The sequence below is a fragment of the Eumetopias jubatus genome, unplaced genomic scaffold (assembly GCF_037043125.1).
Source record: "Eumetopias jubatus isolate StellerSeaLion01/CBP00866 unplaced genomic scaffold, mEumJub1_p1.0 scaffold_8, whole genome shotgun sequence".
Taxonomy (NCBI): domain Eukaryota; kingdom Metazoa; phylum Chordata; class Mammalia; order Carnivora; family Otariidae; genus Eumetopias; species Eumetopias jubatus.
Window position 1 is genome coordinate 58870907 of NW_028274814.1, and position 13846 is coordinate 58884752.

The 13846-nt window shown below is 33.4% G+C and overlaps 1 protein-coding gene across 1 annotated transcript in view; it reads left to right on the forward strand.

Moving 5' to 3' along the window:
* Positions 1–13846, forward strand: part of ETNK1 (ethanolamine kinase 1) — a 63802-nt gene that overhangs the window by 44271 nt on the left and 5685 nt on the right. Inside the window, exons 5-6 of the mRNA XM_028113225.2 lie at positions 5984–6067; positions 7940–8100. Coding sequence (XP_027969026.1) covers positions 5984–6067; positions 7940–8100 — 245 coding nt within the window. The remainder of the gene's footprint in view (positions 1–5983; positions 6068–7939; positions 8101–13846) is intronic.

Below are 13846 nucleotides of genomic sequence, written 5' to 3' on the forward strand. Positions count from 1 at the left end.
CCTGAGCCGAAGGCAGATGCTTAACCATCTGAGCCACCCAGGCGCCCTGCATTTTATCTCTTTATTAAGTGTTTATATTTGATCCTTGACTTTCTGCACCAGAATCACCCAGGGTACTTGGAAAAAAATGTAGATTTGGGGGTCCCATCTAAGGCTTACTGAACAAGAATTTCTATAAATGGGCTTAGGAATCTGCATGTTTAACATGTTTCTATGCACTGCTTATACTTTTTGATAATCTAGAACTTTTAATTTGCTTTATTTCTAACTTAGAGGTAATATCTATTTCAGATGGTTGCTGACAAAATTTTAGATAATGTGTATAAAGTACACAGATTGGAGTAGGTACTTAGCAGCTCACAGCTGCTGCTATTATAATAGGGGTTGGCAAACTTTTTTCTGTAAGGTGTAGATAGTACATATTTTAGGCTTTGTGTACCATATTACAGGATCTGTTGCAACTGTTCCACTCTGTTGTAGCACAAACACAGCCACAGAAATACATTAATAAATGTGTTCCATGCTATTTACAAAACCACACAGTGGGCTGGATTTGGCCTGGGCATACATAGTTTGCCAACCCCTTTATTATGTTTGCAGGATGCATTTTACAATGTGCTTGATTCTGAAAAAGTGAAAATAGTTACCATAAACCAGTGGTTGACTATGTCTTATAGCTAGGGGAATTATGGCTCATAGGTATGAGATGACAATTCAGTTTGTCTTTTAAGTACAGCTTACAGATTTTATCTTAACTATAACTTGAGTGAGTAAAGTTTAAAAATGTATATATGTATGTGTGTATGAATATATAAGTACATATTTATACACACACACATACACAAAGACTGTGAGCACCTGCAGTTTATAGGCTTCTGCACCTGGGAATGTTACAGGAGATGGTAGGCATCACAGGAAGAAATACTGCCTCTACCTCTTCTCACCATGTCAGTTGACAGGACACAGGAATATGGGAGAACAGTGAGCTTCCTTTCTGAAGGTAATGTGGTAGCTGTCAATATTTTTGAAAAGTTAGTGCCAGGAATTAGGTGATTGGTAAACAGCGGCCCCATTTCTTGCCTTCGGTGAAATGACATCTTAAAAAGGTAAGGGAAGAATACTTAATGATATGATGATAGAATTTATTATATAATAAGAGAACTGGAAGCAGTGTTCTTGCTTCCAGATCTGTGAGTCATCTTTTAAATTAATCATTAATTTAAAAAAGAATTTATATTAAGTAGAACAAATTGTAATATTGCTTATAGACTAACTGACTTCAATTCTAATATAATTTCCACTAACCCTTTAACTGCTGCCATGTTAGAAGTAATTGCTAAAGCTTTTGAGTATGTTTTCTCATGTCTTGGTGCTCTCTCTGAATGTTTATTGGTAGCTGTTTCATTTCTTTCCCTCTCCCCATTTCTTCATTAAAAGTTATATAAAGATCTAATATAGAACTTTAAATTTCAGTAATGGCAGTCATTGATTATTTTCCCTGTCAGTGAAATACAAGATGCTGATTTACAGCTATTTAAAGAAATACACATGAGTGGAAGAAAAAGGAAGCTTTTTATGGGAATTACAATGTAAACCAGGGTTTTCTTTAGAGTTTACACACTGTAAAGAGAAAATGTGTGAGGCACCATTCTCAATCACTCAGTTGGCTCTGAATCTTACCCACTCTAGTTATTATTCAAAGATATTGTGGTTTGGTTGTTTCATTGATATTTTAATGACATAGTTTTTTGTTGTTGTTGTTGGTTTTGTTTTAAAATTTAAGTAAATACAAATGTATTTTTGTATTTGGTGACCTGTATTTTCCAAGGTGGAGTTTTTATGAAGGATAGTCTTAACCTTGTTTTAACTTGTATTCTAGATTACTATTTAGCATCAAATAAATTATCCTTAAATCAGGTTATTAAAAGCTTAAATGGACTGTAAAAGCCTAAACTATTAACTAAACTCTTAAGGAAGAGCTGCCTAAAATAGTTACTAGTTTAGTGTTTTTTCTTTATTTACTCATACGTTCATTCCCACTATATGTTCAAGCATATACGTGGATAAGAATGTCAGAACTGCCATACTTTGTTTTTAGTGTTTAATGCTTATTCCTTCTTCCCTACCACCCATTTAAATAATGTGTGTTATCATTGTCTCAGCATTCTATGCAAAAACCTCCATTGATAAGCATTTTAATACTTACTGTGTGCTAGAAATTACTCTGTGGATTGCATGATTAAAGATGAAAGGGACCTATTGTCCTTCCAGGAAGCCATAGTCCATGTAATGGAGAAGTCAGATCATGAAACATAATTACATTCAGAATGATGAGTGCTGTGGTGAAGGTATACACAGGTACTACTGGATGCTGGAGTGAGGGATGAAGGGAAAGTTTCTCAGAGCAGAATATTCCCTTTCTCTGTATAAGAGAAAAAGCAATTTGCTAACAGTAGTGTAATTGTGGTTATTTTTTCTCTTTGTTCTCTTTCTGCCTTACCTAACAGCCGCAGAGCAAGTAGAGTGACTTGAAAAGGTTTTCAAGTTCTCATATTGGTTATTTTGCTTTTTATTTTTATCCTTTTCTCCTTAACAACAAAATAAGGGAATCCAAACAAATGTAGCATGTGAATTTTATAGCCTTAGTTAAATAAACTAATTTTTTGGGTTTTAAAAAATTGGCTGTTTTCAACTACACTGAGATTTGAACAATTAAACTCAGTAATGTGTGGATTTCATTTCTGTGAAGATATGCAGGAAATAAAGTAATGAAAGGAAAAATGTAGCTTTTGAAAAATCTGGTTTATAATTTTATTCATTAATCTTATGATTCACCCATTAGGTGTAGTCAGTGTGCTAATTATATAAAGATAAAACATAGGCTTTGCCCTTAAAGCAGTGCTTCTTTACTCTTTTAGAGGTCAGGGATCCCTTGAGAATCTGGAAAATTGAGAATGTCCTCAGAAAATTAACATACACATAAAATTTTGTAAAAAATTTTAAGGAGTATCATTTTTTTTCCACCCTTGAAACCTCAATTAAAAATTCATGTCTTAAAGAATTAACAAGATAGTCGTGCCATCTGAGCTATTAATTCTTAATAGTGATGTGGATGTTCCTCTATAAACAATTGGAAATTTTAGAAATCAGAATTTAAGTTTGTATAAGAAAAAAATTCAGTGTATTTTCTGTTAGTAGGAAAGCATTTTCCAGTAATTTGATTTTTCTGGCACCCAAAATAAGTGAAGTAGGACTCTTTAATTTTATTTTGTTGCAGAAGATTAAATTTAAGGTTGAGTTCCACTTTGTTTGCAATAGTTTGAAAAAAGAATAGTTAATGCAGATTTTTTAAAAAAAATTTTCCTTTTAAGCTTTGTGTCTTGTAAAATGTGAGTTTGCCAAATTTTCTTCATCTGCTACAGATTAGGTATGCCATTGTTGCTGCCATGTGGCGGCGCACCCCGTGCTTCTTAAACGCACTGACTGGAGGTTTATCGCATCACTTGTTCACATGCACGGAGCCTGGTAACAGCCTCATCTGTATCTTGTTAGCTTCATTTTCTTATTTTTTAAATTTCATTATTTATAAACTCAACATTGCATTTAAAAATAAAGGCTAGTTTTAATGAATTAATGCTGCTACAAAAAGTCATTGCTAAAATTTTCATACTGAAACAGATTTTAACTTTTGTTAAAATGATCTATGCTTTATTTAAATTGTATTTAAAGCAGGCATTTTTTACCTGCCATTTTAACTGTATTTGCCAAATTCTAAATATAATTTTGAAAATTGAAATTGAAGCTTTTGTTTATGTGGCAAAAGTAAGCTTCAGGACTGGGCTGTGTATTTTTATTGGCATGTAACAGTTAATATGAGCTCTACAAGAATTTGTGTTTAAAGAGTTAAAGTGATCAACAGCTACGATTTAAAAAACTGTGTATTAAAACTGTTTTGGTTGGCTCAGTTGTGCAACCTGTTGAATCTTCTTGAATCCTGATTTCATAAGACCGGTTGGATAGGTATATCCCAAATTATTGTGTTTATTAGTCTCTTATCTATTGACAGTTTTGTTTAGAGAATTCATCTTAATCTTTTTAAACTGTCGTTTTTTTCCTCCTAAAAGTAATGTTTATTGTAAATAATTTAAAATACAAGGGAAAAAAGGTCACTTGTCTATCACCTGTAATGAAACCAGTTGAAATGTATTGTTTTGGTTAATTTCCATTCATCTTTTTCCCCCTATGCATTATATGTTATTTCCTCTCTCTCCAGGCATACTATTTTAATAATTTGGATCACTGTGTTTACTATTTTATATCTTTTTTTCATATAACATTTGTAATTCTCCTGGTCATCAAATAATTTTTGAAAATGAACATTTTTTTCATGGCTGCAGAGTATTTTATCATGATGGTGATTTTCACCCTTTTATTCCCAGAACAAACTCTAAAACATGTTCTCACTTCCCATTCTGCAATTTAGTAAAGTGATTTGGTTAACTTTAAGACTGTGGGATAGTTTTTTGAATTCAAGACTATGATACTTGTGGTTCAATTGCAGTGATTTATTGTATTCACCAACATTTTAAAACCTTAAATATATTTTGTCAGTATGCATGTAGATTTTGATAACTGGGTTTTGATACTCTGGAGATGCTTACTTAATTTACTCTAGACTTATTTATACAAGTTTAGAATTACATATTAAATGCAATTACATTAAAATTTTTTTTGCTTTTATGTAAAATATTCCATTTGCCATGATATTTTTGTGTCATGTAATTCTCTTTTTCTGAGTTTGGATATGATCAACGTATATTCCTAAATTAAACATGTATATCTGTATCAAGATCAAAAGCTCTTTTATTTAGGAAATGCCAGTGTGTGTAGACCAGGAGTTTGTTTTGTTACTTCAGTTTGACGTTTAAATGTGTAATGAGGCATTTGCTATGCATTTTCTCGGTATAAGCTGCTTAGGAACTGTTCTTACAGCCATCTCTGTTTGTGTATCCATTTTAACTGTATGGCCCCGTAAGCCTTTGAGTTTGTGATGCCTGGTGTTGACAGTGACCCATTTTTATTTTTATTTTTTTAATGTCTCTAACTTTCTCTCTCTCTCTCTCTTAAACTTTTTCTCTTATCTCTCTTTTAAAAGACCTATTATCTTTGTTGAGACAAACTCTCTATAATACTTAGTACTCAAAAATGAATGTTCCTGAGCAGGAGTATGTTCCTTGGGCAGGTGGAACAGGATTGTCTTTGGAAAAAAAGGAATGAAATATGCATATATATTTAGCATTAATTTAGAATAGGAATCTAGCTTATGTAAAAATTTCTCAAATTAAAAAAGTTTACAATAAGCAACTATACTTTTATTCTTTTTAAAAGATAACCACCTTAATGCTGCTCAGGTATGCGATTGGAAATCTTATTTACCTAACATTGCAGGAAAATAAGAGTTTATAGCAACCAATTTCTTAAATTAGGGATATTAAGTTGATCAAGTATCATAGCATAACTGCAGGGTTCACAGAATTCGTCTTTTAAAGTTTATATTTGATTTGTATATGTAAAATAGCTTGTCAGTTTACTTTTGGACTATCATACTTTGTTAAAATTGCACAGATTATTAATTTCCAAAGATAACTATTCATTTCTAATTAAACTTGAATTTTTAAGTAACTGATGCCCCCTTGTGGTGAAAGGGATATTTTGCTTTTGTTTGAATTTGGAGAATGATTATTTTGACTTTAATATAGTGGACATTAATGTTCACAAAGAAGCTGTTGACAATATGTAATTTGAATTTTGTAAAGCTCATTGCCATAAAATTCACAGCCTTACCCTGTATTGTCTCAGAAGTGCATGTAACCAAGCACATACAATGAGACAAAATTTTGGAAGCTATTTAATTACAAATAGCATAGGGATTTTCTGATCTTATATATGATTTCTTATGTCTTTGTTTTTGTGTCTCACATAGGTGATGTACAGTTCATTGATTATGAATATTCTGGATACAACTACCTGGCATATGATATTGGAAATCATTTCAATGAATTTGCAGGTAAAATCCAGGGCTTAACTAATAGAACAACATATATAACTTTGAAATGATACTTTTAGAATTTTTGTTTTTTTTTTGGTTTGTAGTTTTTCTTCAGAGAAGTTCACCTGGGAGTAGGACCAACATTTTTTAATGCTTTTCTGACCTTGTTGTTTGTTTTTTTTTTATTTCTGGAGGAAGGAGAAGAGATGACCCTTTCTTTAATTCCTTAAGGAAAATAAGAAAAGAAATAATACTTGTGGCTTAGAGTAAGACCTGATGTAGTATAAGGTGCTTTATAAATCTCCTCTCATTTTCTTCCTCCACAAGAATCCTGTCACTTAGGTTATTCCCAGTTTACAAATGGAGAAAGTAACTTACCAAGATCACAGTAAAATACAGAGAACTAAGATTTAAAAAATTTTTTTTTAATCATTTAAAAGCCTTTGTTATTTCCATTGTATACTTGAGCTTTAGGACTAAGAAGCTCAATAATTTGTGTTTTTTTGTCTTTGGCTATGAATAATTGAAAAGCATTCCATTTATCCCTGAAAATTCATCTTTTATCACTGTTAAGTATAAAAGTTTTAGGTTTATATTAAAAGGAATTAATTTAAAATGCATTTTATGACTATATTTAGAAACACGACATGTTCTAAAACTAAAGATTCCCCCTGGAAATTCCCCCTGGATGGTATATACTTAGTAGGAACTTTTCATTGCTGAATTTATATTTGTATAAGTTCATGCATTTCTATATTTTCATATACTTCAGGTTATCAGACTGGGAAAAAGTTGGGGAGGATTTTAATTTACATGTTTTCAGTTATTTTCCTACACCAGACTTTTCATATACATACTATATCCCCACACATGTGCTGTACATATTTTCACATATCTTTGGGAGGGAAAACAGCTGTGCATATAATGAGATATCACCATATCCTTGTTAGTATAATGGGTAGTCACTGCTATGAAAGAGGAAACTCCAGTGATCCTAGGATGATTTTCTGTAGGAAAAAATTGAGCTAAAGCTTGCAAGTTAGGTAGAATTTGAAGGAAGGAGGAAGAAAATGTCAAGGTGAGTGTACCTGCTTGTAGGATATAAAACTGATGAAGGAGAATTTAGGGCTTGGGTTATAAGACCAGGGAAGTAAAGTTTGGATCAACTTATGCAGAATGTTGAGTGCTAGGCAAAATAGTATGAACTTTATTTTCTAGGTTAGCATTTTTCAAACTGCACATCTTAAAACCAAATTTGCAGGGTAATTATTTTAAAGCAAGGAATGGAAAAGAAAAGAAGAAAATATCAGAGTTGGAAGGTATAGTTAGAGTACATATTGTTTTGTGGAACTTAATACTAGGAGAGTATATCAAGTTTCAATATAAAATGTATTTCTTACCCCGGGCATAATGGTCAAAAATGTTTTTAGAGCTGTAGTTCTAGGAAATGCTCTAAATATTAGTGTGCATAAGAATTTCCTGAAGTGCTTATTAAAAGCACTTTTGATGTTGGTGATGATGAAATGTATTGTGTTTTAGAATTTAAGTTGGAATACATTATGATTTTTTGGTTTATTTTAATAAATGCTATTAACATCTAGTTAGGATTCCTATGGGATTTTTTTTTTTTTAAAGATTTTATTTATCTGACAGAGAGACAGAGCTAGAGAGGGAACACAAGCAGGGGGAGCAGGAGAGGGAGAAGAAGGCTTCCCGCGGAGCAGGGAGCCTGATGTGCGGGGCTCGATCCCAGCACCCTGGGATCATGACCCGAGCCAAAGGCAGACGCTTAACAACTGAGCCACCCAGGCGCCCCGTCCTCTAGGGATTATTAAATACATAAAGATAATGTGTTTTTAAAATCTTTAGAGTACTTTTTTTCCATTTCAGGTGTGAGTGATGTAGACTATAGTCTCTATCCAGACAGGCAACTACAGGGCCAGTGGCTGCGTTCTTACCTCGAAGCCTACAAAGAATTTAAGGGCTTTGGGACTGAAGTTACTGAAAAGGAGGTGGAAATACTCTTCATTCAGGTCAATCAGTTTGCTTTGGTGAGTTTAAATATAAACAATGAAAGTTTTTTTTTTTTTTTGGTAAGATTCTTAATATAATTTTAAAAAGCTTTTAAATTTTCATCATCTTATAAAACAGTTTCCCATTTTGAATTTTGTGCATTTTTGTTCAAAATAAGGACAAAACACTGTTGTTTACAGTTCCTCTGTTGTAATGCTTTTGAGGACAGAGATTTTGTTTCATTCACTTACATATCCCTAACCTCTAGAAAGACAGTGCCTACCCACATGGTAAATGCCCAGGAATAATTTAATGAATGATTCTAGTTAGAGTTAGGGTTAATTGTGAAGCACTTCTTTACATTATATCTATTCTCTTTATGTTACAAAAAACATATAATCAAGAATAGATTTATGGGAAATGAGGTTTTCCACAGTACAGTTAATCATCACATCTTAAGATATTAAAAGTAGATTGGAAGAACCAGTAGAATTGTTTTCATAACCAGTATTTTGTCTTTATCTTCTTTGATAAGCGGTTATTTCAAGACCCACTTCTCTGTACTCTTAAGCACATTTGTTTTTTAAAAAATAGTTCATTTAAATTACCTTTTGAGAATGTGATGAATTAGAATGAGCTTTCAGCTAAGGTGTTACACAATTAAATTGAATACTAGTTTGAAGTTATTTTAGCTACTTATTTTTAGTTTTAATATAATTTGGTACAGTTGACATGGGGAATATTTGCTGTGTTGTCTTTACAAATAGACCCTGTTGATGGCTCATAGGTGTACTGTTTCCATTGTCTTAAGAGCAGCATTTTCCCAGAGCCATTCAGAATACATCTCAAGTAAGAGGATGTGCAGAAACTTGATTCATCTTCTATTCTGGTATCTATTTTCAGTAGAACTGTTGACTAAACTAATGGCATGCTCTCCAGCTGGCCCTAGGATGCCTGCTGTTTCTTTATATTCTATTTAAGCATGATCTTAAAGTAGGGAATGTAGGGTTTTTTTCTCACAAGATCACTTAATGAGCTTTAGAATCACCCTAATACTTCTGTTTAGCCAGTTTCTATATTAACATGAGGAATATTATTGTTGCTATAATTTATATTTTTTATGCACCCATTAACATAAATTATTCCTAATGCGTTGAATTTATTAATTTCCACAAAAAGTCCACATACCTTATAAATTCTTAGTCAAAGAACCACTGTTTACTATTAGAGAGCTAACTTGGGTTCCTTGTAAACTTTTGATGGTAAAAATTCAACAACTCTGGATACTGTGGTTGTATTATATATACATGGTATTGAAAAATAATTCTGGATTGATTATCAAATTGTTTATAAATATCTATTAATCAGGTATCTAGTAATTATTATTACTTTGGGTCATGTAGATTGGAGGCTTAAAAGAAGAATAAAACAGTGCATTTCTTCAAAGTACTTATAATTAGGAAGGGCAAATAATGTACAAAATACTTCTTTTTGGGTAACATTTAACGCCCATCCCTATTTAAAATACTTAGCAAATTAGAATTGGAGGGAAACTTACTTAACCTGATTAAAAAAACAGTATTTAACCTGTTTTTTAAAAAAGAATATATGAAATGTACAGCAAACATATTCATGAAATGTCACATGTTCAGTAGAAGGTCTTATAGAAAAAGAATTAGAGGATGGTTGAGACAAAAAACTTCAGTACCTTTTTAATAATGCTGCTCATTTAGCGTGTCTTCAATTTACATAATCTTTAGTTTTCATGTAATCATTACACAGTAAGTTTATGCTCTGAGATTCTCATACCAGTTTCCAGTTTTTCCCCATTAAGAAACCATTGAGAACCAGTTATGAAGCCAAGTTTCTTTGAATTCCTCCTCTTATTTAAATTGTGCTGGAATCCTCTCTCTTTTGAGGTGGGTTACTTTCTTGCATCAGGGCCTCTTTTGCTATCTTCAGAATAGAAAGAATATAGCAAAATTTAGATGAATGCTCACATTTGGCTTCAGCCCCTCTTACTGAGATTACTAATTTTCCTGAGATTTGATGAATCTGCCATTCTTTTTCAAGATTGTTTTTGTAGGTTTTTTTTTTTTTTACACTAGCCAGTTTATGTAATTCTCTTACCAACTCTTAATTTCATCCCACAGTCGTTTAGTAAATGTCTGTCACAGTCTCAAGTGTTTGAATGAGTAAATAATTGGGAAGGTAGGGGGAAATAAAAGCAAACCCTCAATCTTTTTTCTTTATCATCTTTCATGCACTCTTCAGACCACTGCAGTCTTGTCTTCTCCTCTCACTATTAAAAAAAAAAAGTTCATGTCAGGGTTACCAATAATGACATAATTACTAAGTCCAGTTTAGACTTTATCTTTTTTTTTTAAAGATTTTATTTATTTATTCATGAAAGACAGAGAAAGAGAGGGAGAGGAGGGAGAAGCAGGCTCCCAAGGAGTAGGGAACCTGATGCGGAACTCGATCCCAGGACCCTGGGATCATGACCTGAGCCGAAGGCAGATGCTTAACCATTTGAGCCACCCAGGCGCCCTAGACTTTATCTTTTTGTAAACTTTGTCTTTATCTTACTTACTCTGCCCATATCATTTAACAGTATTTGCCATTGATTTAGAATTTTCTCTTTCATTGCCTTTTGTGATAACCATTCTTCCTTGGTTCTCCTCATTTGTGTTTTCCTCCTCAGTTTCCTTCCTTGACTCTATTTTTTCTTCCTCTTTTCCCAATCCTTTCATAATACTGGTGTTCCCTAGTGTCCTGAATATGGGCTCTCCCCTCTCCTTTCACTTTATATACTTTCATTGGGTGATCTAATTCCATGACTTTTTTTTTTAAGATTTTTTTTTTTATTCATTTGAGAGAGAGCGAGCGAGGGCAGGAGCAGGGGGGGAGGGTCATTGGGAGAGGGAGAAGCAGACTCCCCATTGAGCAGGGACCCTAACTTGGGGCTCGATCCCAGCACCCTGGGATCATGACCTGAGTCGAAGGCAGATGCTTAACTGACTGAGCCACCCAGGTCCCCCTACCTAATTCCATGACTTTTAGTGTCCTTTCTGTTAATGATCCCAAGTTGAATTGCTTTCCTCTGCCAATCTCCCGATTAGTATCTGCCTCTATCTGGTGTTCCATTTGTAATTGAGCACAGTATGTCCAAACTTGAATTTTATTTCATGCACCCTGTCTTCTGTCCCATTATTTATTCTTTATTCTGTCTTGGTTTAATTAAAATATCATCTGAATTCTGTTTTCTGAAACCAGGAAAGGAGGAATTTTCTTTTACGTTTTGAGTTACTCTTCATTCTCACATTTTTTCTATTTCCAAGTTCTGTTACTCCCAGTTCCTAAGATTCTCTCAATTCTAACCCTTTCTCCTTAATTGTATGATCTTTGACTAAGCTCTTAATCTCTCACCTGTGTTAGCCTTTGCCGATCTCTTTGCCTCCAGGTTTTTTCTATCTGTATTTCATCCTGTCATTTAAAAAGTTACCTTTTTAATAACTAGATCTAATTCATGAATCTAATTTTATCACGTTCATACTTTATGGTTTCCTGTGACCTATAGAGTGAAATCCAAATGATAACATTCTTCAAATTCTTATTTCCCATTTTCCACCTCCCATTTCTGCTCTAGCAGAATCATCTTGTTTTCTGTACGATCCATGATGTTTGAAGCCTATATGCTTTTTTATAATTATTTCTTCCTACCTAGACTGCCCTTTTCCCTGCATCCTCTGACAAGTTCCTCTTGTTCCATTTGGACATGTCTTAAATACCGTTTCCTCCTTTGGGACTCTTCCTTCTTTGATCACTTGTCACAAAGACCTCATATACATTATAAAACTGAAAACTGAGATGATAAGTGGGGAAAAGAGGGTTTTTTAGGATTTTATTTTTAGAGAGTGCGTGTGCATGCTCACACATGAACACACACACACACAGGCAGGGAAAGGGGCAGAAGGGGAGAGGGAGAGGGAGAGGGAGAGAATCCCAGGTAGACTCCACTCCTAGTGGGCATGGAACCTGAGCATAGAACCTGACCGACGCAGGCCTCCATCCCATGACCCTGAGATCATGACCTGAGCCACGTGGGATGCTCAACCGACTGAGCCACCCAGGTGCCCTGGAAAATGGCTGGTTAAATGTTTGTTTATTGCTGAGGGCATGAGCAGACTTGTAAATATTAAAAGACTTCACGTGTCATTGATTGTTTACTGTAACTAATATTAAGATGGTAAACAAAAGTAGGTATTTGTACTGTAAAATCAACTAGAGTATACATAATGGGTTTTTAAAGCTGTTCAGAGTCTTTAGACACATTATTTTCAGACTTTGGATTATTTCTAAATGAAATCTTAAGAGTTTTTAGGGGTTTTTCAGAAAGGATACATTTTAGTTATTTGTTCATCATATAAAGCCTTGAATTTTTCTTTGCAACAGAGATGAGTAGCTTAGAAGTTAAAATGCCCTTTGATAGACTTACCTATCTATAAATTCCAAATCTGAAAAAAATAGGTAAATCACACAGAACATTACATTATTTTATTTGGACTTAAATATTCTCTTTGCCATTTTGGGGAATACAAATGATGAATGGACTCTTTCCTGCATTTCCTTTTCATCCATTTAAGACTCTAATTTTACATATAAATTTTTCATTTTTCACCCTGTAAAAGGTATTAACCTGCCAAAATGAGATTTTTGTAAAGTTTTATGTATAATTCTTGTCTAGTGTAGAATCATTTATTTATATGAATGAATGCTGCCTGAGGTGGAGGGAAGAGCTGGTTTGATGTTATTTTTAGGTGTAGAATTTCCCACTTTCAGTCTTTCCTACTTACAGAATTAGCCTAATAGGAGGACATTACAGTAGCATCTACAGATGCTTTTTGTATCACTTAAAATATACCTAAGTGATTTAGACTAGTGGATCTCAAACTTTCTGGTCTCAGGATTCCCCCTTTACACTTCAAGATTTTTTTTTAAGACCTCTATGAGCTTTTGTTTGTTTAGGTTAATTGTGAAGATTTATCGTATTGAAAATTAAATTCAAATTATTAAGTAAATATTTTTTAAAATAATAAACTTCTAGGGGTGCCTGGGTGGCATAGTCCGTTAAGCATTTGACTCTTGGTTTTGGCTCAGGTTGTGATATCAGGGTTGTGGGATTGAGCCCTGCATTGGGCTCTGTGCTCAGCATGGAATCTACTTGAGAGTCTCTCTGCCCTTTCCCTTTACCCCTCTCGATTGTTCCCCCTGCCAAAATAAATGAGGTAACTATTTTCTGAAACAAAAACAATTAGAAGAATGGCATTATTTAAACATTTGCAAATCTCTGTAATATCTGGCTTAATAAAAGCTGGATTCTTATAACTACTTTTGCATTTCATCTGTTGCAATATGTTGGTTTGGTTAAAGTATATAAAGAAAGTTCTGTTTCACACACGTGTTGTTGGAAGAGGTGAATATTTTGCCTTTTCAGATAATTGTGGATATTCTCTTTGCTACTTCACCAAAACTCAGCAAGTGATCATTTCTTAAAGGTTAGTTGTAATGTGCAGTCTGAAAACATCAGTTAACTTTTTGTACTCCAGTACAGTATAATCCATTGGTTTACCTTGCACTTTGAATGACTCTTTTAGTAGTGTGTGATTTTGTAGTTTTAACATTAGTAAGTAAGTATTATTTGGAAAATACTGATTTGAGTTTGTATAGATCTTACAAATACTGATACATCTTATATAAAAATATCACATCCATTGATACCAC